The sequence below is a fragment of the Microtus pennsylvanicus genome, chromosome 4 (assembly GCF_037038515.1).
Source record: "Microtus pennsylvanicus isolate mMicPen1 chromosome 4, mMicPen1.hap1, whole genome shotgun sequence".
Classification (NCBI taxonomy): domain Eukaryota; kingdom Metazoa; phylum Chordata; class Mammalia; order Rodentia; family Cricetidae; genus Microtus; species Microtus pennsylvanicus.
In genome coordinates, this window is record NC_134582.1 from 97,624,386 (window position 1) to 97,652,300 (window position 27,915).

A 27,915-nucleotide genomic window follows, 5' to 3' on the forward strand; every position below is an offset into this window, starting at 1 on the left:
TGGCAGCAAGCACCTTCAGCTACTGAGTCAACTTGCAGAAATTTTTATCTGTCCCTGTTCGTGTCCTACTGATTTCCGATATTTTTTTCAGTCTTACAGTGTTGTTCAATATAAGTAAATGACGAACTTCTACCCTACCCCATGACTTGAAGCATTACTTTTTCTTTTCCTTGGTCATCAATACTTTTTCTTCAACTCAAAAACAATCACAAGTCCTGGGACAACCTAATGTTCATATACAAAAGAATCACATTGGGCTCTTACTTCACAACCTTTATAAAATTTAATTCAAACTGGATCAGTGATCTAAATATAAAGGCACAAGCCATGAAAGCCTTGGAGGGAAAGAGGGGCAGGTCTTTGAAACCTTGAGTTTGGCTGTGGGATTCTTAGCTGAGGCACAGAGAGACTGAGTGACAAAAACAATAGGAAATGAGTGGAACTTCACTGAAAAAAGAAATCTGTGGGCATCCAGAGCACTATGAAGAAAACAAAGACACAATCTATATAAAATTCCAGAGTCAGTAAACCTACAGACTCGGGGAGTTTGATGGTTACACGGACAGAAGAAGGAAGAATGGGAAGGAATTTCTTGATGGTGACACAGTGTGTTTGAAAGGGGATGACAATATGATAATAGAATGTCACTGACAGACATGGATGCTTACCCATAAAGTGCTGATTTTGTTACAAGAATAACCGCAATAAACATAAAGAGTCATAGTAGTAGATATTATCCGACCATTAATAAAACTTATGGCACTCTTGTTTAAAAATTTCCTTTATTTTTAAATTTACTTGTCTGTGTATGAGTCTGAGTGAGGATAAATGCACTATATGCATACAGGACCCAGGAGTCTGAGTGAAGTTACATACACTATATGTATACAGGATCCGGGAGTCTGCACTATATGTATACAGGATCCAGGAGTCTGAGTAAGGATACATGCACTATATGTATACAGGATTCAAGAGTCTGAGTGAAGATACATGCACTATATGCACACAGGTTCCACGAGTCTGACTGAAGATCATGTACTACATGTATACAGGATCCAGGAGTCTGTACTATATGTATATAGGATCCAGGAGTCTGAGTAAGGATACATACACTATATGCATACAGGAGCCAGTAGAAGCCAAAACATCTGAGCCAGCTCTCCAGTCCCACATGGCATTATTACACACAGTGAAATCACTTATAACTGCCTGTAAGTGGCTATACAGCAGAGTAAGAGATAATCCTGGCCCTTGGTGACTATAGCTTCTAGCTGGGAGGTTTTCTAAGATGCAGAAAGCTAACAGATAAAGCAAAAACTCTAAGTGGTCCAATTAATGTTCAAAATGCATACATGGTTGGTGAGAAAAATAATTTTATTTTGAAATAGCATTTAAGGACTTCATAGAATTTAACTATAATAGATAGTGAGGGAGAAAGACAATAGTCTACAGAAGCATGACTTCTGCAAGGGAACATGTAGTAGTTCAAGCTAGCTGTCATGACAGCTAGATAGATAAGTTGAAAGCAGATATTCAAGGTTATCAATTGAGGACCACATGTCCGCACACACCCCCAAGCCTAACACAGTGGTGGGCATAGACCTGGTGAGCAGCAAACAGCAAAGCAACTAAAGTTACAATGTGCATTAAGGACCACTCACTAGGAAAACTGCAGTAGTCGTCATCATCCACAGAAGCATTTACTAGGATGCAAGCAGGTTAAGGCAAGCGATGGCAAGAGGTGAGGAGCCAGGAAAGCACAGCTTATATAGTTGGCATGGCTTGTCTTGCAGAAAGTGGCGGTGTTTGTTTAGGGTAACCTTAGAGAACTTTATAGGCTATCTTGTGGGATTAGTTTGCCTTCTTTGTTGTTCCCATAACAAAAACCAAAGCACTCCATAGTCCTGTGACAAAGGGCACAGATGAAAGTCGGGAGAGGGGGAGACTAATGCTGTCATTGTAAGATGAGACTGGCAGGGGAGGAAAGTGCCCTCATCTTGGGACTTGGTGTCCCTCATACATCATCCTCACAGCTGTAAGAGCGGTGAAGATACTGAAGAGATAATTGTTCCCCCACATGGTACCTGGGCCCCTATGGAGAGGAGAACCTGCCACAGAACAGGAGGCTATTGGTTTTGTTGTGCCTGATGAAGAAAAGGAAGGGGTGGTCTGCACGGAACGTTGGATCAACGGCGACGCCGCAACCTCGAACCATCATTGAAGAAGCTGCTGCAGCCTCGGCGCCTTCTTCATTGACCTCCATAACACACTTGTGAACACACTTGGACACACACAGGTCTCTCTCTGGAGACATTCCTGATAAATCAGCCTTGCTGCCTTGGAAGACGTCCACCATTCCCAGGTGCTGACACACAGACTCCATGTCATAATCCTCTTTCAGTTTAAATTTTGGAAGGAAAACCTTAATATCAGTGCTTTTCATAAAGCCTGGTTCGGTCCAGGCCATTAACTTCTCAAAAGTGAGACCATTTTCCACCTGATAAAATAGAATTAGAGACTGTCAGATTCACAGTTGAGGTCTTACCCAGAGGTTCATAATAACTTCTTGCTCACAGAACCCTCTATCATCCTACTTGGGGCACTGCCTATTCACAGGGCCAGACAGTGTGAGTGTCCAACTATCTAGCTAGTTTGCGCGTGACTTCCCTGGTGGGCATGGTGGCCAACAGCCCAGAGGTAGGAAGACTTGGCTATCCTCTCCTAAATCCCTTCCAAGATATCTTTTATTCTGACAGGCGTCTGTATCTAGGTGTTCATGGTTTAAGTTGTGTTTGCTTTTGTTCTCTTGATCTAGACCTAGTTGTGAAGGCAATAAACCACAGATGCTAAAACAAAAATTATAAAATAAAATTGAAAAAGACTTTTGGTGTGAGCCACACCAGAAGGAAGGTCTATCCAGGTTGAGATGCTATGTATTTTGTGAACTGTTGTGGCTTTAATGAGATATTCCATCTAAAGGCTCACATAGTGAATTCTTATTCTGAAGCTGGTAACAACATTTTCGGAGGATTCTATTATGTATGCATGAGGGCTCTAGCTGACTGAAGGAAGTAGTTACTGGAAGTGTGCCCATGAAGGTCATCCTTGGTCCTCAGTCCATATCTCTTCTCCTTTCTCCGCTTCCTGTTCACTAAAAAGTCTGAAATCTCTGCCACATGCACCTGTTACAGTGGAAACCAAGAATGTGCCAGGTAACTTAAAATGGTCCTCTGAATCTGTGAGCCTGAATAAATGCTTCCTCTCCTAGGTTATTCATGTCAGGCATTTTTGTCAGTGATGGAAAACTAACTAACACCAGAGAAGCAATGCCACAGCTAGGGAGCTGGATGAGAAGAGCCAAGGGAGCTGTTCTGCTTACAAAGACCCCTTGGGTCATGCACACTGCTCTGCCCTCCTTTCAGAGGATGGATGACAGACTGTGGGGTATCCTGCTGCAAGGAAGACCAAGATGCGCCATTATGGTGTGCCTGACTCTGTCCTGCCCAGCTGGCACCTCTCCTCGTCCTCTATCTTCGGTGAACTGCAATACTTTTTCTGTCTGTTTTATGTTCTCAGACATTAAAACACTGGCATAGACCACCATACCATTCTATTTACAGAGAGGGACTATTTTCTAAGCACTGTGTTAAGTTTCTTGCTCGAGTTGCCCCCATTTCATCCTATCAGGTACCATCTTCTGTTCTAGTGATGAAGTTATGTCATATGACAAGGTCACACTGCCCACAATGGGGGGCGGTCCCCAAACATAGAAACTGCACACAGCTTGAGGCTTAGTCTGGGAATACCACTTGCTCAAATAGCAGTTGGAAAGGTAAAAACAATGAGTTCTGTTCTAATAAGGAAGGATAACGGCGGTCCTGGATTCTTCTAGGAGACATTTAGAGTGGTTACTGCTAAGGATTCTCCTGCCTCACCTGGCTGAGGTCCACACCATCATCCGGGAGCAGGACCAACAAGCTCAGCTCCAGGCCCTCATAGGGCATCTCCAGCACCTGTGCCTGTACTTCCTTCACGAGGGCGCATTTAAATGTGCCTTTCTGATACATCATCTGCACTGGTCTTTCTTCATTCTGTACAGAAGAATCCAAAGCATAAAAGATGTTGTTTAGAGGGGTCAGAAGGTTTCCAGATGAGCTGAAGTTAATGTCAGCAGTGTTCTCAGCACCACAATGAAAACATTATTCATAGTCCAGTGAACACTTAGTCAATGTCTGCCAGCCTCTTCCTGGTTTATTTAAGAAATCGAGTGTAAGCAGATAGAGGACTATTGCAGATAGGATTCTACAGTGGTGATAAAACACCTTGACCAAAACAACACGAGGAAGAAAGGGTTCATTTTGCTCTTACAGCTCTCAGGTTAACATTCATAACACTTCAAATGGCATTAAATTATATTTTATAGGGATTGGGAAAAGTATTCTAATATCTACTTTAATTCAAATTATACTCTAATTAAAATGGAAATCTTAATCACTCAATTTCAATATTAAAATGCTATAGTGTTAAATAATGATAAATTGACCAATAATTTAAAACGAACATTTTAATTAAAAATTACTCTATTACATAAATGTTTGTATATTCTTTTCTACTCTACCTCATGATCCATACATGCATTATTGTACCTTAACACATAAGTTTCTGTTTTCTTGAACTTACAGGAAAATTTAGTTTCTAGAGTGAGTTAGAAGCAATGATTTTATGAGGATTTATCAGAATACGTAAGAGCCAGAAACAATGTAAAATAACACAAGTATTAAATATTCTTTATTCTTATCATTTTTCAATGGAGCTAGCATTTCTTTCAGTTTCAAACATTTTCTGTGCTTTCCTATGCTCTTTCTTTCTGGACTGAGGATCGAGCCAGCAGCCCACAGGACATGCAGTCTCTGCCACTGAGTCCCAAAGCTACACATTCACGGTTACACATTACCATGCAGGTTCTTCGTCACAGTGGCATGAATTTTTATCCTGCTCCTTACCTTGTTAATTTTAAAGGGCACTTCTATTGTGTTTTCTTTGTTAAACTTTTGATCCCACTTTCCTTTGAAGTATAATGCGTTGACAAGAACCAGCTTGGTCATTGAATTAACTGAGCCTCCTGACAGCAACTCTGGAATTTTCCCTTTTGAGAAAGCAGAGACTTCATTCAGGTTCATTTTATATATGTGTGAGAAATAAGCTGATGTGATATCTGGGCAGATTCGAGCATCATGCTTTCAAATTTGCTGAATGTGGATGAGCATGAAACAAATAAGCCAAAACAACATATCAACACCCATGTTTGACTTGACGTCATGGCCATGGGAGTCACATGACCCAGGTGAGGGTGCTGAAGGACTTCCAAGTCCCTCAAGGAAAGCAGGTTTGGGAAAAGCAGAGAAAGGCACTTCAGGCTGGAGAACAAAGAAGCAGGAGATGTGGAAGGGATCTCAGGGGACCAGGGCTCCCCCTGGGTGCCAGTGTCAGCTGACGACTTGATTGGGTCTGGAGTCAACTAAGAGACATGTCTCTGGGCAGGTCGACAAGGACATCTCCTAGAAAGATGTCTCCCAGAAAGTAATGGAGTGGGCAATGCCTTCCTGTGCTGCCCCGACTAAAGCCATGAGGGAGAAGCAGCACTGCTTTTGCCTGCGTGCCTTCAGCCCTCGCTGCTGAGTGCGTCTGCACTGTTCACACCTCTGCACCTGCCATTTTCAGCTGACACTGGAGCCCAGTAGCTTTGGTCTTCATGTGGACCAAGACTAGTGCCTCTCTGCAATCCTCTAGGCTTTCCATTCCAGGCTGAGACTGCTGAGGTCTCCAATCCCAAGGACGGAGCAGCTACCAGATTCTCGGCCTCTACATGCAGATGGCCATTGTTAGACTATACAGTCTGTATTGTATATGCCAATCTACAAAATCCCCTTAGTAATATGTATTCATTCTATTCCCCTAGAATAATCTGACTAATGTTAGATACAGTATCTCATCTAACGCTCCATGGTCATGCCCAGTTCTAGCATAGCACAACACATCAGAGACTCAAGGACAAAAGGTAGTTTGTGGAGGAGGTATTGTTATCATATACTTTGGAGTGCCGTCCATCCTAGGGGAGATGATGCAGGTCGGAGGACAGATTCCCTTCTTCTGTCTTAAGGAGCATCCTTTCAGTAGAGAAGAAAATCCTCGCTAACTTACAATGTCAAGAGTGCACAAGAGGTAAAGACTACAACAAGAATTGTCAAATAATTGCTGAGTCTTTATTTTAAAAAAATCTAGCTGGGCGGTGGTGGCACACGCCCTTAATCCCAGCACTCGGGAGGCAGAGGCAGGCGGATCTCTGTGAGTTTGAGGCCAGCCTGGTCTAGTAGAGCTAGTTCCAGGACAGGAACCAAAAAGCTACTGAGAAACCCTGTCTTGAAAATCAAAGAAAAAAAAATCTCATTTTATACTTTCTGTTAGTAGAAATAGGAATGTATCCAGTGGTACATAAGCATCTGAAGGGTTCAACTATCAGATAGTGATTTCAATGATTTTAAAGACTAATGCTGGAACATATCATCTCTGAAATAAAAATAAATAGGGTTCAACCTCAAATGGGAGGTTCTTGTAGGCCAATCAATGGAACTGAGCGGCCCTGAGAGGAAATCAAGTTTAGTTTTACCAAATGTAAGCGAGGGATCTGAGGCAGGAAGGGTGGAATCAGAAACAGAAATCCTCTTCTACATAATGATAGTGGGGGCCAGGGCAACACAGAGCGTAGGAAGAAGGAGCCCATGGAAGAATTATGAGGATGGCCTCCACATGAATCTCCACGGTGGAGTCATCTGACCTGCCAACACTGCAGACCACCCCGTCTTCTAATCTAAGCTGTTAGACTGGAAATCAGGCCCATGAGTTCTCGTGACATTTGTATCATCGCCCTGTCTTGAAGAAATATACGAATATCTCTATTGTTCAAATCTAAGTTTCCGAATAAAACCTCCATGAATTATACCACATATAATGATGTTAGTCTGCATCCCTTTGACTCCCTGAAATAACATGCAATTAGTCCATGGGGGAGAAGGGAAGTTAAGAGCAAGAACAGGGAAGGAAGAAGAGGAAGGGGTGGATGGAAAGGAGAAAATTGTGGGGTGTGAAATAACTTGAAATTCTGACCTTCAGTCTGTTTGGAGACCCACGTGTTTATGTGCTTCCTGGACTCCTCTGGATCTTTGGCAAAGGACAGCTGCTCCAGCTCCGAGTGATAGAACTGAAGACAAGACTCCTTATAGGTCTTTGGAGAGAAAATGTTCAGAAAATTAACATTGGAAAATAAAGTGTCGGCAAGCTTCCAAACCCTCTGATAATATGTCAAAAACAAAACAAAACAAGAAAAAACTAAAGTGAGTATAGATGTCACTTTAAGCAGCAAATATCTAAGTCTTCGTACATGGCAATAACCAGACATAATTGAATAAAAATAACAAGTAGTCAAATTTGAAATACTTTAAAGTATCATTATAGAATTGTGGTCTTTCGGGGGAAGTTTAAGGAGTTGAGTAGTTGAGTTTCACTATTTGGCCAAGGCTGGCCTAAAACTTGTGATCCTCCTGTCTCAGGTATTTAGATGTGGGTCATCACACTGACTAGAACTTGATCCTTAATTTCCTCAAGTTCTCTAGGTTCCTTCTCCTGGGATCTACATCAACAAGTATTTTAAATACAATTGATATCCTTCTACTGACAGAACTTACTGGGAGGATTTTACAGGTATTCTCTGCAAAGAGCCTATTGGCCGTTCTAAGCAAGTACTTTCTGCTGGGCTCGTTCAGATTACTGAGAAGCTCCTGGAAGCCTTGATGAATGTCTTTCTCTGTGTTTAAACCAAGTGCCTGCGAAGGAAAAGAATGAAACATTATGAGCGCAGTGGTGAAACATTTTGGTAGCAAAGAGGAGCTTGCAAGCTGAAGGGATGGCTCAGGGGGCGAAGTACATGAGGCTCTGAGCTGGATCTCACTATGCACATAAAAAGATGGGTTCCATAGTGTATGGCTGTAATCCCAGCGCTGGGGTAAGAAGACACCTGCATTTACTCCTGTCCTCTGCCTAAAGAAGCACACATGGGCATGTAAACACACTTACACACATGTGCGTACACACACTTGCACACGTATACCTGCTATATGCATGCACAATCTCTCTGTGTTTGTTAAAAGACTAGAGAGAATAATTATGAAGAAGACCCCTCTATGTCCTCATGCCCTCACTACATTTGGAAATGATAAAAATGAGCAGTTATACCTGAAAGGCTCTTCATGGGAAAGAAAAATCTGGCAAACCTCAGAGCAACAGTGACTGCTTCCCGCTGTGACAGTGAAGCAGAGGGCTTTTCCTCAGGCCAATACCTCCTGCCTGCCCTGGAACCCCTGAGGTCAGAGACCCATCCTTCATCACCTGCAATGCTTATAGGATGCTTCATAAAGTGACCAACGCAGTGCCTGGTCAGGATGAGGACCAGCCACACACATTTGCCCAGTCAGTATCTCAGCTGATGCAAGGCAGGTTGGACACAGTTAAGAGAGGAATTAACCTTTCTTGGCCAATGAATAATTACAAAGTCTGCTGCTCTAAAAATAGATCTTAGCAACCTATGTTTCAAATAATCTCCTCCTTTTTTTCCCATCGCTGTACTTGGGGTTGCCCCCACTTTTTAAAAAACTCTTTCTTATTTGAAACTAGTCTTGAACTTGCATCCTCCTGTTTCAGTCTCCTTAGTAGTTAGAATTAAAGGTCACCAGGTCTAGCATGAAATTATTTACACCCCATTTTCTAAGTGAAGTCTGGACAAAATTTTGAGAGTTTCTTTAAGTTATTACTGAGGGAAACTCATTGTCCCATCCTCTTTAGCCCCTGCCCCATGAAACAGGGTGTGCATAGGCTGACCCTCCCTTCTCAGCAACTCTTAGGCAAGTGAAACAGGTGTCAGGTGACAGGGAACTTACCTGAGACATCTGGACTGCGGTGTCTCCCTTCGCCCCCAAGAGGACCATAGCTAGAACAGAGGAGACGCTCACAGGAGAGTAACATACATTTTTCAAAGGGTTGTTTTGACAAAGGATCTTTAAAAGGTGGATGGCAAAGGTGCCGTTTGCTTCAGACAGAGTGTTCATGATGCAGAGTCTGGAGGCAAAGGAGAAATGGTACTCAGTACAGCGCTGGAGGTTCCCTGATCTGGCCAGGGGAAATCTGGGACTCTACTCTTGGTTCTCATTTCAAAATTCCTAAGTACTTAAAATTGGATTTTACAAATTCTTTCTCAGTCACAGTCCTTCCAATTTTAAGGTTATTATCTAGGTGTGGTCACGGCAGCAGACCAAACTAGCATCTGTCCCATATGTGTAGGTAGAAGGTCAGATCAGGACTGCACGCACAGGACACAGCTGAGAGAGAGGGACTCTAGTCTCCTTCCATACAGTCCAGATCCTCTCTCTGAAGATGGTGGAGTTGAGGCTAAAGAGGAGGAGGAAGAGTAGTGGAAGGGAAGAAGAAGACAGCCATGAGCATCCAGGTCCTCTGGACTGACTTCAGCAAAGCTGCGTTCTGTGTCTGCCTGCGAAGACTCTGAGATGTCCGGGTGGGCACTAGACAGTGCCCCTGCATTTACAGTTGCTCCAGGAAAGACACCGGGAGGCTGAAGGACACACTAAGACAGGCTGGTGTCATTAGCTCTGCTGTGCAGCAGGAGGTGTCCACCTGCAGTGACTGCTCGGGTGGCCTTAGATCCGGGGGTGGCTCCTAGGCTGTTTCTCTGTAAAGCTTGCCTCTCTCCCAGGTGAATACACAGTTTGGCTCAGACTATCTCACTGCCCCAGGCACAATAACCCCAATCTGAGTTTCTGTACATCCAATGGCTGTGCTCTCGCTGTCATATGACCTTAGTGAGGTCCAGCATTTTTTTCTACTGTGCTTAAATGCAGATCAAATAGCACAGGGAGTCTCAGAACAGCACAACCCATACTTCTTCCTACTCCCCAGACAGAAGGACACAGCATCCTGGGACTGTGCCTAGATCCTGTGACTCCTCCCCTTAACTCCCTTCAGGAAAGGTGGGGCTGCTTTACTTCAATGACTTCCCTTCTGGAGGGTCCTCTCATCTAAATCTGCTTGTGACCACTATACGCCTGCCCATCCTGATGTCTTTTCAAGTTGTTTCTCGTCTTGAAGAACTGTTTATTCCATCTAGAAGGTCATCTACCCGGCAACTGTCACTGAGTTCAAACTACTCACCCCTTCCCTCCCTCACTGGGACAGGACAACCTCAGGGCCTCTGCTCTGCTCAGCTAGGGCAGCGGCTCCAGCCCAGTCCTTTCACCCCTCCCAAGTGCACTCTGTGTCTTACTGACTGTGGTCTCCACCACACCCAGAGCTCTCTCAAGGGCGGAGAGATGTTTGGCACCCTGATTTTAAGCACCTGGAAGCATGCTCTGGATAAAGGTGGCTCTGGATAAAGGGGGCTTTATCAACACGGAGTGAATTATTTTATAAGTGGAAATGAGGAGTGTTCAACTTCCTCTAGAGACTGCTCATTTTAAAGGACCCAGAAGTAGGACAGACACATGTTTTAGATCCGCCAGGAGAGAGCAGCAGCAGTCAAATGTCTAGGGTAGTAGAACCTGAAAGGAAGCAGGAAAGAGGCCAGTAAAGAAGGATGCTGCTGACCCCTGAAGCCATGGTTGAGGAGAGGCCAAGGCAGCTCTAGGACACCAGCCCTAAAACCAGCCTCGCTGCCATTGGCCATCTCGGGTTTTCTAAAGATCACCTTTTAAATGTCCATCAATGCTGTAGGAGCCAGCCATGATAAGCTAAATATGAAAGATCACCCAAAGGAAGTTCTTTACTTCCAATCATTATCACCTGCCAGTGTAGGACTCAGCCATCAATAAGTTTAATAGAGGCCCGAGTCTCAGTTCACCCTGAAGCAATACCTGGTTTCAGGAAGGACCATAAACTAGATTACTTGAGCACCACACAAGAACAGACCATCCAAAGGAAATGCCTAAAATTCCAAATGCTGTAGATAGGATCACCAGCCAGCACACACTCACCAGGACACCCCTAGACAAATGTCAGCCAGTCAGGGGTCCTGAACCTCAGAAACCCCTCATCCCCACCTTTACTACTATAAAAACCCAACTCTAAATGAGATCGGGGCTCTCTGTTTATTCCAATACGTCGGACACGCGGAGAGACCGAGTTTGAAAACTTGCATAAAATAAAGGCTCTTTGCTTTTACATATGGGGACTCGGTCTCCTTGTTGGCTTTTGGGGGAACTTCGCGGATTTGGGAGTAACAAATACCACCTGCTTACTCTTGTCCTAACTGCAATCCTGGGCTTCCCTCCTGAACTCAATCTGGACCTTGTAAACCTCGCTCACCTCTGTGGTTCCCAGGGTCCCAGCCTGAGACAGGAGCCTTCACTTAGCACCTTCGTGGCCTCTCAATGCAGCTTTTGCAGCCTGAAAGTCCCGCTGGTTTAGCTGAGCAGCCTGGCCAACTCTGCTGAGGGCCTGGAGACTAACAGCTGCTTTCTCTGGCCTCTGCAGGGAAGAGGATAGGCAAATGAAAATGAAAGTATTTGTAGGAGAGGAGAAGAAGGGAGAGGGGAGGGGGAGGAGGAGGGAGGGGATAGGGGAGGGATTGGGGGAGGAGGAAGGGGAGGAGGTTTACCAGGATTTTAACAGCTCCCTGGGGCAGGGGGCATGAGCAGGGGAGGTGGGCGCGGAGCAGGTAGCAGGGTGCCTATTACCAATATTTATTTTCCACCCCCACCCTTCTTTTCTGGAGGAAAAACAGCAGTCCTTTTTCTGCCTATATTGCCCAGTCACAAGCATTTCTTGTGAATGAAATGTGTGGTCCTGTATTGCCCAGTCACAAGCATTTCTTGTGAATGAAATGTGTGGTCCTGTGAGGTCCTCTTATGAGCCTGATTTTTCCAAGGCTTAGCATAAGGGTTTAAGGCATCAAGGACTGGGGCACGGGCCACATTCATGCTACACAAGGCCTCCTGCAGGGACTGAGTTCTTTTCAGAGACCTCAACTCAGGTGAAGCTACAATTTTTGACTCTGCTGCAAAAAGGGACTTCAGGATGAGCTAGTATGAAGTAGAGCTGGATTTATTAAGAAGCAAAAACCTATATATTTAAACATAAGTAATACGCAAAAGGAGGCCTAGTAAGGTGAGACACACCTAAGCATGCAGATGTCTCAAGGGAGAGCGTGGCTTTGGTGTCTTAGTGGTAGCTACACACGTGGCTTTGGTGGCTCTCAAAAGTTACATCTTACAAATCTGCTAGGACCCCACACACACACACACACTTTTCCATTTTTATTTAATAGAGGTTCAATTTTTTATTTATTTATTTAAGGAGAAGATATTAGTACTACAATGAATGAAGCTGATCCCAAGACACAAAAACAGAACTTCACCATAGGAAGATGCCTTGCTGGGAAACAGGACCACTAAAGACTTGACAGACACAAACATGATCAGCTCACACCATCTACAGGAGCACAATCTAGTTCTCCCCAAGATTCAAGGTTTTATTTGCTGAGCCCAAGAGCTCACTCAATTCCCCACTCCCTGTGGCACACTTGGCCTAGAAAGCCTTCCTCTCCACATGCTCTCCTTCCTGGCTTATGGATGCCCAGCTTTCCACCAATCTCTTCTTCTCAGAAGGTTCCTGGTGCCACTGGCTTCTCCAGGACGCTCATTTTCTGTGGCTTGGCTCCATGTGTCCACAGAGGCTGCTTGCACCTCTTGTCTTCTAACCCCTGACCCAGCAGGAAGTGACAGCAGCTGAAGGTACGTCAGCTTGAGGCTTTCTTTCTCATCTTGCTTGAGGGAAGGGTTAGGTCATTTACTTGCACTATCTGCTTCCTCAGTCACCTTGTGTTCTCTGCCCTGAAGGAGATTTCAACTGTCCTAGGTTCCCTGCTTTGACCAAAAATGAGATCATCTGTCTTACTTATTGTTCTTGGGGTCACTTTTGGCTCTGATACCACATCATTGAAGCAGTTGGCCCATAGTTACGGTCTATCTTTATCCTTGTATTTTCTGACACAGTGTCTCCTTCTATAGGCAGAGAATGCTTATTTGTTTTCCAGACACCCAGATCCGAGAAATAACATAGAAATTACATTAGTTAAAACATTGATTGACTTATTAGCTCAGGCTTCTTGTTAACTAACTCTTACATCTTAAATTAACCCATTTCTTTTATTTTTTATTTTACCACAAGTCTCATGGTTTACTGGTAAGGTCCTGGGGTGTCTGCCTATTTTAGCAGCTATGTGGCCTCTCCTTGACTCTGCTTTCTTTTCTTCTTTATCTCTGCTTGGAATTCCTGCCTTGCTCTATTCTGCCTGGCCATAGGCCCAAAGCTGCTTCTTTATTAACCAAATGTAATAAAATATGTTCACAGCATACAGAGGGAAATCCCACATCACCCCATTTTGTATGCTGAGGCTGCTTCTTCATTTCCTGGCCACCTAGACCTGGAATAATCACACAGAAACTGTATTAATTACAACACTGCTTGGCCTATTAGCTCAGGCTCCTTATCAACTAACCCTTATATCTTAAATTAACCCACTTATGTGTATCACTACAAGGATGTGGCTTAAAAGGTAAAGTTCTTGCATCTGTCTCCTTTGGCAGCTACAGGGCATCTCCCTGACTCTCCCTTCCTTTCTTCTCTATCTCTTGTGGAATTCCTGCCTTGCTCTATTCTGCCATTCCATAGTCCATAGCATCTTATTTCTTAATCAGTGGTAATGAAACATATTCACAATACTGAGGGGTATCCAACATTATCCTTTCTATTATACTTCTCCCTGTTCCTTACTTCTGCTTCCTCCATAGTCTTCCCTGCCATCCTCCTCTTCTTTTTCTAACAAGTCTACAATATTTTTGCTTCTGTTCTTGAATGTTCTCACTTTTGAGCATTTTGTTTTCTATGTATAGTCTGTTAGAAAATGGTCTTGTACTTTAACATAGTGATCACTTTTAAAAACAGAGATCCAAAGTAATACAACTTGCCATCTACTTTATCTTCTCCATCCAAGTCATTGGCATCATGTTCACTGTAATTTCTACTTGATGGCACATAGTCCCTATCATTTTTTATTCTAAAGTATCATTTGAATTCAGGTTTTTGTGTGTTGCTTTCACTTAGGACTTGGAAGCTACCAGACTACAGGAACTGCCTATCCCCACCATCATCAAAGTTCTAAACATATATAAAATTCAATTCAAACTGCATCAGTGACCTAAATAGGTTAGTTACAAGCCAGGAAATCCTTGGAGGAAAAGATAGAAGCAGTTCTTTGTGACTTTAAATTTGGCAGTAGGGTTCTAAGTTGTGGCAGGTATAGACTGAGTGACAAAAACAATATTAAATGAGTGGGACTTCATTAAAAAAATTAATGTATGTGTAAGGATATTACCAAGAAGCAAAAGAGAAAGTCTATTTAAAATGACTAGAATAGGTAAATATACAGACACCGAGAGAAGAGGTGGTTACACACACAGAGAGAAAGGAAGGATGGAGAGTGATTGCTTGATGGTTATACAATGTGTTTGAAAGGGGATGAAAAATGACAATGGCATGTCACTGACAGGCACTTAAATTCCTCCCTCAATACTATTGGTTTTCTTATAAAAGTAGATGCAATAAAATGATAAAAGGATGCAATAATAGGTGCTATCCAACCACTAATAACAATCACAGTACTTTTTATTGAAAGTTTATTTTAAAATTGATTTGTATGTATGTGAGTTTGGTTATGGATGCGTGCATCACGAGCATACAGGGGCCCACTGAAGCTGAAGAGAGCATCAGCATCTGTAAAACTAGAATTCAAGAAGGTTGTGAGCAGCCAATGGATAGTGGAATGTTGACTTGGGTCCTCTGCTAGAAAAGCAAGTTGCCTGAACTTCTAAACCATCCCGCTGGTGTGTGAAGCCCAAAAGTGGCTCAGTTTCCATCTGGAATCTATTCTGACTTATAAGTCATTTGAGTTCAAGCTGGCTTGATTCAGTCTCCTTGAGAGCTGTGAGAAAGTTCTGATTAAACCCATGGGAAAGAACTCATGATCTATTACACAGGTTGGTGAATGCCAGCTGGAGGCACATTCAGATAGAAAGAGAAACTGCTTGCTGCTACCAGGACTCACATGGTAGGTAGTGAGTCTGCTTGTGCTTCCTCCAAGGAGAGTGCAGGGGGGTGGTTACTGGACTGCTCTTTGTTGGCCTTCAGCCCTTAATCTGAATAAAGGAAAGTTCTGAAATAAACTCTGGGCTTTTTGGTGTTGGCTAACAGACCTCCCAGATCTATCCTGTGTCTCTATCTCAGTTTCTTCTTCTTCCATCTGCAATTTCCTCAATCCTTGCTCCTTGTGCCTTCTCCCAGGTACCCATTAACTCATTGACCGGCTCTGACAGGTGGCATCCATTGTGGGGCTAGATATGGAAGATTTTCATGAAGGACTCAGTTTCTTTCATCTTCTATTTCCTCAATACTATTTCTACCCCCCCCCCCCACACACACTGCCAGGTACCCAGGAGGCAGGCTCCAACACTCCAGCCCCATTATGTCTTTCTTACATAGTAAAATATTGAAAACTTTCATGGCCTGCCTTAAACGTCTTCACTCAGGGTTCAAAAAGAAAAGCCACAATAAGCATAGTAACTAAAGTCTGAACACTATAGAAAAAGAATTTTCTCATATACATTCTTTCTATTCGTGTGCACTTTATTTTTTCTCCTGATTCTACTGCTTCTACCATAATTATTTTGCCATAATTGTTTATAATTTCTTTGCTCTAATTCTCTGTCTCAATTCTCATTCCAATTCTCTGTTACAATACTGTTCTGAATTATTATTGTTCTAATTACTCTACGTTCTCTTTCTTCTTTTTTTACTTCTCCATCTTATTTCTTCTCAATCTATTTCTTACACATTTTGATTTCTATCACTATATATTTATTCTACTTCTCTTGACATTACAAATTCCCAAGCATGTGTATATATACATGCTACACACACACACACACAGAGAGAGAGAGAGAGAGAGAGAGAGAGAGAGAGAGAGAGAGAGTCATTAGCAACTTGATAGTAAAAAAAAACTACAAGGAAAATTCTCAAGGACATGGGTATTATTTGAAGATATATAGCAAAACTTAACAGCCAGTTTGTAGGTCTTCTCCTTTAAATAGGAGACTATAGCCTTTAGGAGCATGGTTATTCATAAAGTATTATAATTTATCCTGACAAAAAAGCGCAGCTCCAAGATACAGAGCCCAAAACGTATCTCTCTCCATTAATCTCTCTTCTTTATAGAGATCAGCAGTCAGTGACGGGCTTAAAGCTTCTTCTTCCCAGATGCCTAAGACAGGAGCTTGCATATGTGAATGCCTGTTCCAAAGATGGGAAAATTTGGGTAAATGAAGAGGTCTTTGCCCAAGCCAGGCGTGATATGTCTGTCATATTGCAGAAGCACAGGTTTTATTAAAATTCATAAGAGAGAGTGGATTGTAGGCCCATATTTTTATATGGCATGGCAGCCAAGTTATAGGCCACACCTGAGATGGGTCATGTATCCTGACAAGCAGGCTGTCACTGCCCTAACAAAGGGTCAGCGTGTTGTTGCTCCTTTATTTGTATTTTGGAGGATGTGTTATAGAGATGCTGATTCAAGCCTGCATGACAGATAGCACACAGAGCAGACAGGTAGATGCAGACATGACAAAAAGCCACTCACCTGGTTACCTAGGAGACAGAATGCTAATGTATTTCCCCTAAGTTAAGTTTTGAAATAAAAGGCTGTCTGGAGAATAAACAGAGAAATTCTTCAGGACGCAAACCCAGGACTTCATGAGGGACTACTGGGAATCTCCCTCCTGATAAAGCCATGTAAGTCATGTCTTTGTTCCTCTCTCCTCCAGGCCAGTCCAGAGAGAGATAGTTTATGTTGGCATTGGTAGAGAAATAATTTATGGTCCGGGCTAGCACTGGACCCTGACAACCATCCACAAATATGTGTGCCCATAAGATCGAGATATAATCATGAGATTACATTTACACATTACATGAAAATGCATGGTAATGGGGAGATATCATAGCTGTTATTGCACAAGCAAAATTACAGATGAAAACAACCTGGCTTTGCCAGGCAGGATTCCTCCATCTGAGAATAATTTCTCAAGTGGGTTGACATCTGAATTATCAATTGCTACAAGTTGTAGTTGCCTCGTGGCCCACACTAGCTCATGATAAACACTCCTGACAGTGAAATCCACTTATAACTGCCTGCAAGTGCCGTAGCCTGGCTTATGTGGCATAGTTAGATATAACCATGCACACTGATGACCATGGAGTCTACTTGAGGGAGTATTCAAAGAAAACCACCTTAAGAACTCCAAATAAAATTCAAAATGCTACATGCTTGGTTGAGAAAACAAAATTTACTTTGAAATGGCCTTTACATAGAAATTAGTTGTCACAGTTGGTGTTGGAGAAGCACAATAGTCTACAGAATTACAAGTTCTGCAAGGGAAGCATGTAGTAATCTAAGCTAACTGTCAAGACAGCTAGATAAGTTGAAAACAAGACCACACTATTTCTATCTGTCTCCAAACCCAACACAGTGTTGGGCTCATAGCTGCTGAGTAGTGGACAGCAAAGAACACAAATTGAAAGTGTATCTTACAGGATAATCACTAGGAATTCTGCACTGGCATCCACAAAAACATTCTTTTATGATTCAGACAGGTTATGGAAGGTGGGAACTGGAGTGGAGGAGCCGAGGAAGCACAGTGTATTTAACTGGCATGGACTGTCTGTGCAGAGAACTTTCTTGGCTAGGTTGTGGAATTTGTTTGTCTCCTAAATACAACAGGATATGCGAACCTGCCACAGAACAAGAGGCTATTGGTTTTCTTGTGCCTGATGAAGAACAAGAAGGGATGGTCCGCACAGAAAACTGGGGCAATGTCTTCCGGACGCAACACTGGTCTAATTACATTGAAGGAGGTTGGTGCGGCCATGCCGTCTCCAATGACCTCCACAACACTCTTGTGAACAAACTTGGACACACACAGGTCTGTCTCTGGAGACATTCCTGATAAGTCAGCCTTGCCGCCTTGGAAGACATCCACCATTCCCAAGTGCTGAAACACAGACTTCATGTCATAATCATCTTGCAGCTTAAATTTTGGAAGGGAAACAAAAACTTTAGTGCTCTTCATAATGCCTGGATTGGTCCAGGCTGTTAACTTCTCAAAAGTGAGGCTGTTTTCCACCTGACAAAGAAGAATTAGATACTTTCAGATTCACAGCTGAGGTTTTACCCAGAGGCTTATAGGCATTCCTCACTCACAGAACCCTCTATCACCCTACAGGGGCACTGCCTTTCCACATGGCCAGGCAGTGTGATGATCCACTTTCCTGCTAGCTTGTGTGTGGCTTCTCTCATGAGCATGGAGGCCAAGCAAGGAGAGGGGTAGGAAGATCCGGTTGTCCTCTCCTAAATCCCTTCTAAGACATCTCTTATTCTGCTAGTTGATTGTGGTTTAGATTGTGTTTGCTTTTGTTTCTTTACTAGACTTAGTTTTGAAGATGTAAATCATGGCTGCTAAAATAACTATTGGAAATTGGGGGAAAAAAGATTTGACGTGAGCAACACCAAAAGGGATATCTATCCAGGGTTTGTTCCTTTGTGTTACTGTTTCTTAAATATGAAACTACACCAAAAGCATCATATTCTGAAACCTTGTTTGGGAGGCAGCTAAAATTTTAGGTAAATTTAGCTGCATGAGTGAAGTAGATACTATTTGTGTTCCTCTAAAGGTCATTATCGGTGTTTTGTCCTTTTCCCTTTCTCTGCTACTGGTTTATGTCCTGTAGACTCTCCTACATGTACCTGTCACCATGGAAACCATTGGTGGGCCAGGTAACTTGAATTGAGCTCTCTGAAAATGTGAGTCAAAAGAAATACTTCATCTCCTATGTTATTCATGTTGGGCATTTTGCCAGTGATTAAAACTAACTAACACCAGAGAAGTGATGCCACAGTTGGGGAGCTGGATGGGAAGAGCCAGGGGAGCTGTTCTGCTTCCATAGACCCCTTAGGTCATGCACATTCCACTGCCCTCCCTTCGTCAGATAGCTGACACCATGTGAGACACCCTGATACAAGACCAAGTTGTGTCATAATGATGTGCCTCACTCTGCCCTCCCCAGCTACATCCCTCCTCTTCCTCTTTATTGCTTCAATTTTTATCTGTTTTATGTTCTCAGATAATAAAATAATATATTAACAAAGATATGAATCAGTTAATATTTGTGAATGGGGGGACCAAGTTCCAAGCACTGTGCTAAGTTTACTACCTGAGTTGCCTCCATTTCATCCTATCAGGTATCCATCGCCCATTCTAGGATGATGTTATGTCACATGGCAAGATCACACTGCCCACAATGGGAATATTAGACACAACTTGGATCACATATCCCAGGACCTGAACACAGCTTGGAGTTGAGTGTAGAGATATTTCATTTGTGCTTTAATAAATGACGCTTACCTGAAGATCAGAAAGTAAAATGGCCAGTAGAGACACACACCTTTAATCTCAGCACTAGAGAGGAATATATGATAGAAGGAGACAGGTCTCAGTCAGTCTCTTTCTGAGAATTCATGGAGGCAGGATTGCCATTTCCATCTGAGGTAGAGATAAGAACCAGTGGCTGGCTGTTTTGCTCTTCTGATCTTTAGACTGAACCCCAATATCTGTCTCTGGGATTTTATTATTCATGCTACAGCTGAGTTTATAAATCCATGCTCTCAGATAGAAGTTGGGAAAGTAAAAGCATTGAGTTCTGTTGTAATGAGGAAAGACAATGGGGACATTGCAGTCTTCTCACAGACATTCAGAGGGGTGACTGCTAAGGATTCTCTTGCCTCACCTTGCTGAGGTCCACACCATCATCCGGGAGCAGAATCACCAAGCTCAGCTCCTTGCCTTGATAGGGCATCTCCAGAACCTGTGCCTGTACCTCATCCACGTAGGCGTGGTTAAATGTGTCTTTCTGACACATCATCTGCACTGTTTCTTCCTCCCTCTAAACACATAAAAGATAATTGAGAGAGGTCAGAGTTTTTCCAAATGAGCTGCAGTTAATGTCAGAAATGTTTTTAGCACTCACAATGAAAAGAGTATTCACATTCCAGTGAACCCTCAGTCAATGTCTGCCAGCTGCTCTGTGCTTTTATAAAAAGTAATTGTTGTAAGCAAATATGGAACTGTTGTAGATAGGGTTTCTATAGTTTTGATAAGACACCATGATTTTGGGGAAGAAAGGGTTTATTTTCTCTTACAACTCTCAGGTCACATTCCATCCCTGAGGGAAGTCAGAGCAGGAACTCAGGCAGAAGCCATGGAGGAGTGCTTCGTATTGGCTTGTTCCCCATGGATTTCTCAGCCTGCTTTCTTGCACAGCTATGACCACCTTCCCAGGGTTGGCACTGCCCACAGTACGATGTGTTCACACCAATCATTAAATAAGAAAATGCTAAACAGACTTGCCTCTAGGCTATTGTAGGATATTGGAACCCTATGTGAAAATGTATTGTGATGATTAGCGCAATAAAAAGCTAAATGGCCAATAGCTAGGCAGGAGGTATAGGCAGGATATCTGGGCAGAGAGAGAGAATTCTGGGAAAAGGAAGTGGTCACTAGCCAAGAGAGAAAGGAAACAGGAGGTAAGAGATGTAAGAGGTGCACCATCACGTGATAAAACATATATAAATGGGTTAATTTAAGTTACAAGAGATAGTTAAGAACAAGCTTGAGATATAGGCTGAGCTCTCATAATTAATAAAAAAATCTCCATGTCATTATTTGGAAGCTGGCTGAAAGGACAGAGAAATACTTATTACACTAGACAAATCTTATGGAAGCCTTTTCTCAAAGTAGATTCTTTCTTTTCAAATGGCTCTTATTTGTGTCAAGTTGCTAAAACAATAACCAGGACAGCGATTTACTTGGGAAAAATGATACGTTATTCAGAAAAAGACATGTGTCATTCAAACATTAATATTTAAGTACTAGTTGAATCCAGCGTTCCACAAAGGCCTTTCTCTACAGGGAAATTCTCTATTGGGAATTGGACAAATCTTTAGGGTGTAGGATCTCATGGCAGAAAATTAAATATTGAAGAAGGGGAACTCTTGGAGGGGATATTGAGACCATGGCCCCTTCTTGTTTCTTTCTTTTGCTTCCTGACTGCTGTGAGGTGAACAAGCCTCCATCATGCATTTCCACTACCACCACAATTGGTTGATGAGACCAACTGACCCAGACTGAAACCTCTGGAACCATGAGCCAAAATAAATATTTTCTCCTTTTACATTGTCTAGCTCAGATAGTTTGTTACTATAATGGAAAGGTGACTATTATATCACATGTAGGATTTTGATCATTTAATAGGGTCAACAATTATATCTAATGAAACAGCATATAAATAACAGAAAATTTTGTCTCAACCAGACTGGAATACATTCATAATGGTTTCAGTGGGACTGCAGGCAGAAGCATCCTCTCAGAAAGTACCCTGGCAAGAGGCGCACACCAGCGCAAAGGTTCATGATGGCTCAGAACCTTCTAATCCAACACCAAGCAGAAAGCTCCAGAGCACAGAACTCACAGGCTTAGGGTGGAGCTACATCCTGAGAGCCAATCAGAAACAAAATCCTAGTTAAATTACAAGCTGTGGGCTGTCTAGACAGATTTTCATGTATCTTTGTGAACGCTTTTACAGTCTGATGACCCATCACAGAAAGAAAGTTCCTGCCAGCCCTTTAAAAGTTAGTGACCCTCTGGAAGGACCTCATGTGTCTTTCTGTGATTTAATCCAGTTCTTTCAGTTCTTATAGTCCTTTGGTATATTTTAACTATAGAGGTAGTACACATGGAAAGATTTTAATTACAGTGGTACATTAAATACACAGATTTGATACAGATCATCCATAATAAAGATTAAATTAAGAGAACCACTTTTTTTAAACGAAGTTTTTTGTTTTTGTTTTGTTTTGCTTTGGTTTGGTTTGGTTTTTTGAGACAGGGTTTTTCTGTAGCTTTGGAGCTTGTCCTGGAACTAGCTTTTGTAGACCAGACTGGCCTCGAACTCACAGAGATCTGCCCGCCTCTGCCTCCTGAGCGCTTACAAAGTTTTAAAAATACTGTTGCTATTAAAAAGGAAATAGGAATTTTAACATTCATAAGGTTCCAGTTATACTTGTATAGATATTGAGCAAACTATTCTAATATCTCCTTTAACTCAACTTAAACTCTAATTATGACTGAAATTTAAATCACTATGTTTCAATATTAGAAAGCTATAATTGACAATTAATAATGATAACTTGACTAATAATTTATAATCTTTATTTTAATTAAAATTACTCTATCAAACACATTTTTGTACATTTCTTTTTACTTTGCATATCATATTGCATACATAAATTGTATTCCCTTAAGTTTTGGCATTCTTGAAGCTAATGGAAAACTTAGTTTCTAGATGAGGTAGAAACAATGGTTTTATAAGAAATTATCAGATGCTGTACAAACAGCAACAGAAAGCAAAAAAACCATTGACAGTAAATATCCTTTATTCCTAACATCTTTAACTGAGCTTAACCTTCCATTCATAAATATAAGTTTCAAATGATTTTATATACTTTTTTGTTTTCTTTCTTTCTGGGCTAAAGGTCAAGTCCAGCACCCAACACAGAACATATGATTTCTACCAACGAGCCCCAGAGCTACAAATTCCTGGTTACACATTTTCATGCTACTTCTTTGTCACACTGGCATGGACTTTTGTATCCTATTCCTTACCTGGTTTATTTTAAAGCGCATTTCCCTTGTGGAAATCAGGTTAAACTGTCGCCGCCACCTCCCTTTGAAGTATAAGGCATTGACAAGAACAAGCCTGGTTTCTGAATTAAGTGAGTCTCTTGACAGCAACTCCAGAATTTTCCCTGTTGAGAAAGCAGAGACTTCATTCAGGTTCCTTTTATACACGCATGAGAAATAAGCTGACGTGACATCTGGGCAGATTCGAGCATCATGCTTTCAAATTTGCTGAAGTGGGATGAAAATATGTTTAAAAGCACATAAAAAGCGACAGCGGCACTCATGTATGACTGGAGGTCATGCCCCCTGCAGGTCCACGGCAAAGTGAGGGTGGCGAAAAACTTCCACATCTCTCGGGGAGAGCAGGTTTGGAAAAAGCAGAAAAAGTGACTCCAGGATGGAGAAGGAAACAAGCAGAAAATGTGGAAGGAATAGAATGGGTAGGGGGATAAAAGGAATTGATTACCCACTGGGTGCTCATGTTGGTTGTCTGCTTGATTGGGGTTTATAATCAACCAAGAGACATATCTCTGGGCAGGTCTACAAGGACAATTCTCAGAAAGAGTAACTAATGGGGAGGACGCTCCCAGAGTGGGCAATGCTTTCCTGTGCTGCCCATCTACAAAGGACAGAGAGAAGCAGCACTGTTTTTATCTACCTGTCTTCAGTCCTTGCTGGTCAGTGCATCTGGTTATTTTCACATCACTGTCCCTGCCATTTTCATCTGATAATGGAACACAATTGGTTTGGCCTTCTTGTGGACTAAGACTAGTGTCCGTCTGGGCTTCTCTTGCCTTCTTATGCCAGATTAAAACTGATAAGGTCTCCAGCCTCATAGACTGAGCAGCTACCAGTTCTTGGCTTCTCTCCACGCAGACAGCTACTGTCTGACGACTCAGTCTGTATTGTGTGTGCCAATCTATTAAATCCCCTTAATAGCATGTACTCATTCTGTTCCTCTATAGCACTCTGACGAATACACTAGTGTTAAATACAACATCTCATCTAGCACTCCCTGCTATGTCCCGTTATTTGGAGGAGGTATCACTACTCTATACATTGGAGTGCTGTCTATCGCTGGAAGAGATAATTCAGTAAAAGCACAGATTCCCTTCTTCTCTAATGAGGGATAACTATTCAATGGCCAAGAGAAACCTTACTAACTTATGGCATCAAGATTGCATAGGGGGTAAAGACTCCAACAAGAAAGTCACAAACAATTGCGGAATCTTTAAGAAAAGATTCTCAATCTTACTGTCTCTCTATTAGCAGAAACAGGAATGTCCCTAATAGTACAGAGACATCTGAAAGGCTTAAATATCAGACAATGATCCAAATGATCTCAAAGACAAATGCTGGAACATGTCATCTCTGAAATAAAATCAAAAAAGATTCAACCCCAAATGGGAGGTTCTTTTAGGTCAGTGTAACTGAGTATCCAGACAGAGTATCTTCAGTGGAAGTCAAGGCTAGTTTCACCAAGGAATCTGAGTCAGGATATGAGGAAGCAGAAACAGGAGTCCTCTTCAGAGGTAAATGTGGTAGGGACCACAGGAACACATTGTAGGAAGATGCAACCCCAGGTCAAGATTATGGGGAAGGTCTACTCGTGAATCTCCATCTCAGAGATGGTGGAATCCCTTGACCTGCCACCAACTTGTGTCTTTTAATATGAATTATTAGACTGGAATTCAAGCCCATGAATTCTGATGAGATTTTTATCAGCCCCTCTGTCCTGAAGAAATATACAAATAACTCTGTTTTTAAAATCTAAGTGTCTGAGTAGAACCTCCATGAATTCACTAAGGTCTAAATTATACTATGTGGCCTAGCTAGTCTGCATCACTCTGAGTCTCTGAAATAACAGTGAGATAAGTCCATGGCGGGAGAAGGGAAAAGTTAAGAGAAAGAAGTGAAAGGGGTGGATGGAAAGGACAAGAATGTGAGTGTGAAATATCTTGAAATTCTGACCTTCAGTCTGTTTGGAGACCCACTTGTTTATGTGCTTCCTGGACTCCTCTGGATCTTTGGCAAAGGACAGCTGCTCCAGCTCCGAGTGATAGAACTGAAGACAGGACTCCTTAAAGGTCTTTGGAGAGAAAAGTGTTCAGGGAGATAACATTGCAACATATAATGTCACCAATCATGTCAACATTCTGAATACTGGGGCATGAAAAAATACCTAAAATGTGTATATATTATTGCACTAAGCAAGAAACATCTATGTATGCTAGGTCTTTGCAAGGGGATAAACTAGACATGAATAAATAAAATAACAGCAGTCAATTTAAAAATATTTCAAGGTATCATTGCAGAATTTGTCTTTGAAGAAGTTTAGGTAGTTGAGTCTCGCTATATAGCCTAGGTTGTTGGCCAAGTACTCATGGCCTTCCTGTCCCAACTCTCTAAATGCAGATATTATAGATGTGTACCATCACAATAACTAGAAGTTGTTTCTTAATTTTCTCAAGTTCTATAGGGTCCTTCTCCTGGGATCTATAGCAAGAAGTATTTGAATAAAATGGTTATCATTCTACTTGGTACAACTTACTGGGAGGAATTCACAAGTATTCTCTGCAAAGAGCCTGTTGGTCATTTTAAGTAAGTACTTTCTGTTGGGCTTGTTCAGGATATGGAGAAGCCACTGGAAGTTCTGATGAATGTCTTCGTCTGTGTTTAAACCAAGTGTCTGTGAAGAAGAAGAATGAAATATTATGAGTACAGTGATGAAACATTTTGGTTGCAAATGGAATTTGCAAGCTGAAGAGATGGCTCAGGCAGAGATAGCTCAGGCAGACAAGGTTCTGATGCAAGATAGGTTGGTGTTGAAACAATTTAAGACAGGAATTAACCTCCCTTGCTATTTTAGTTAGGGCTTTTATTGCTGTGAAAAGACATCATGATCACACCAATTCTTTTAAAGGAAAACATTTAATTGGGGGTGGCTTGCTTACAGTTCTGAGGTTCAGTTCATTATCATCATGATAGGACATGGCAATGTGCAGGCAGACATGGTACTGGAAAAATATCTGAGTCCTACATCTTGCAGGCAACAGGAAATGGACTTGTGACAATGAGTGAAATTAACAAAAGAAATCTCAAAGCCTGACCCCACAGTGAAATACTTCCTGCAAGAAGACCACACCTACTTCAACAAGGCCACACCTCCCAAAGTGTGACTTATAGTGGCATACTTATAGTGCTGCTCCCTCTAAGTTTATGGGAGCCAATTATGTTCAAACTACCACACTTGTCTGATGTGAAATCCCCCTCTGTATGCTGTGAATATATTTCATTGTTATTGTTTAATAAAGAAGCTGTTCCGGCCAATGACATAGCAGAACAAAGCCAGGTGGGAAATCAGAACAGTAGAGAGAGTAGGCAAAGTCAGAGAGATGCCATGTAGCCACCAGAGGAACTTTGCCAGTAAACCACGAGCCTCATGGTAAAATATAAAATAATAGAAATGGGTTAATTAAGGTATAAGAGCTAGCTAGAAATATGCTTAAGCTATAGGACAAACAGTATTGCAATTAATATAGTTTCTGTGTGATTATTTTGGGTCTGGGCAGCCGAGAAATAAACAAGCAGTCTTTGTCTACACTTGCCAATGAATAATCACAAAGTCTGTTCCTCTAAAAATAAGATAGATCTCAGCAATCTGTATTTAAATAAATTCAACAACTTTTTTTTTCTCATTTCAGTTTTTAGGCAAAATCTATGGCCTCAAGCATGTTATCTCTACCACTGAATTATAATCAATCACAGCACACTTCTTCCACACACACACACACAAAAAAAAAACCAACGAATTTTTATTTGAAACTAAGTTACCCAGGTAAGCCCAGGACTTGGTATCCTCCTGACTCAGTCTCTGTAGTAGCCAGAGTTAAAGTCCTATACCACCAGGCTTAGCAATAAATTATATTTCCATTGTTATGTAAGTGAAGTTTGGACACACTTTTGAGAGTTTTCTCCAAGTTATTACTCAAGAAATGTATCACCTTTAAAGAAAACATACTGGGGAGGCAGGAGAGATGGCTCAGCAGCTAAAATCACTGGTTGCTTGTCCAGAGGACCAAGGTTCATTTCCCAGTTCACACAGGGCAGCTCACAATTTTTTTGTAACACTTGTTCCATGGTATCTGATGCCCTAATGCAGATACATTCAAGCAAAACACCAAGGTACAGAAATAATAAATAAATAAGTAAGTCTCACTATAGGATGTAACACGAGGAGCAGCAGGCTGCATCTCGCCACCAGGCTAGCTTATACCCAAAATAATCACACAGAAATTGTATTAATTAAATCACTGCCTGGCCCATTAGCTCTAGCCTCCTATTGGCTAACTCTTACACCTTAATTAATCCATTTCTATTAAATCTGTGTATCACCAAGGGACTGTGGCTTACTGGCAAGATTCTAACCTGCATCAGTCTCAGGCAGGAGATTCATGGCGTCTGTCTCTCTCTCTGACTGCTTACTTCCTCCCAGCATTCAGTTTTCTTTTCCGTGCCTACCTAAGCTCTTTCCTATCAAAAGGCCAAGGCAGTTTCTTTATTCAACCAGTGAGAACAACACAAATACAGAAGGACCTCCTACACAAATAGGAGACTTTTTCTTAATGCCTCATTAGCCGCAGGCCCGTGAAACAGTGTGTGAATTTTCGGGCCCTCCCTTCTCAGCAACTCTAAGGCAAGTAAAACAGGTGTCAGGTGACAGGGAACTTACCTGAGATATCTGGACTGCAGTGTCACCCTTTGCCCCCAAGAGGACCATAGCTAGAGCAGAGGAGACGCTCACAGGAGAGTAACATACATTTTTCGAAGGGTTGTTCTGACAAAGGATCTTTAAAAGGTGGATGGCAAAGGTGCCGTTTGCTTCAGACAGAGTGTTCATGATGCAGAGTCTGGAGGCAAAGGAGAAATGGTACTCAGTACAGCGCTGGAGGTT

At 42.1% G+C, this 27,915-nt stretch overlaps 2 protein-coding genes across 2 annotated transcripts; both read right to left on the minus strand.

Annotated features, from left to right (window-relative positions):
• Positions 1 to 761: 761 nt before the first annotated feature.
• On the minus strand, positions 762 to 11,598 carry LOC142848205 (serpin B9-like). The gene is made up of 7 exons (XM_075969942.1): positions 11,425 to 11,598; positions 8,991 to 9,168; positions 7,743 to 7,880; positions 7,165 to 7,282; positions 5,004 to 5,146; positions 3,936 to 4,091; positions 762 to 2,497 (listed from the first exon to the last, which is right to left on the minus strand). The coding sequence occupies exons 2-7, from the start codon at positions 9,156 to 9,158 to the stop codon at positions 2,093 to 2,095; spliced, it is 1,128 nt and encodes a 375-aa protein (XP_075826057.1). The 5' UTR covers positions 9,159 to 9,168; positions 11,425 to 11,598; the 3' UTR covers positions 762 to 2,092.
• Positions 11,464 to 27,867, minus strand: LOC142849045 (serpin B9-like). The gene is made up of 7 exons (XM_075971161.1): positions 27,694 to 27,867; positions 25,513 to 25,650; positions 24,933 to 25,050; positions 22,944 to 23,086; positions 20,011 to 20,166; positions 17,943 to 18,350; positions 11,464 to 11,586 (listed from the first exon to the last, which is right to left on the minus strand). The coding sequence occupies exons 1-7, from the start codon at positions 27,859 to 27,861 to the stop codon at positions 11,464 to 11,466; spliced, it is 1,254 nt and encodes a 417-aa protein (XP_075827276.1). The 5' UTR covers positions 27,862 to 27,867.
• Between the last annotated feature and the right edge of the window lie 48 nt (positions 27,868 to 27,915).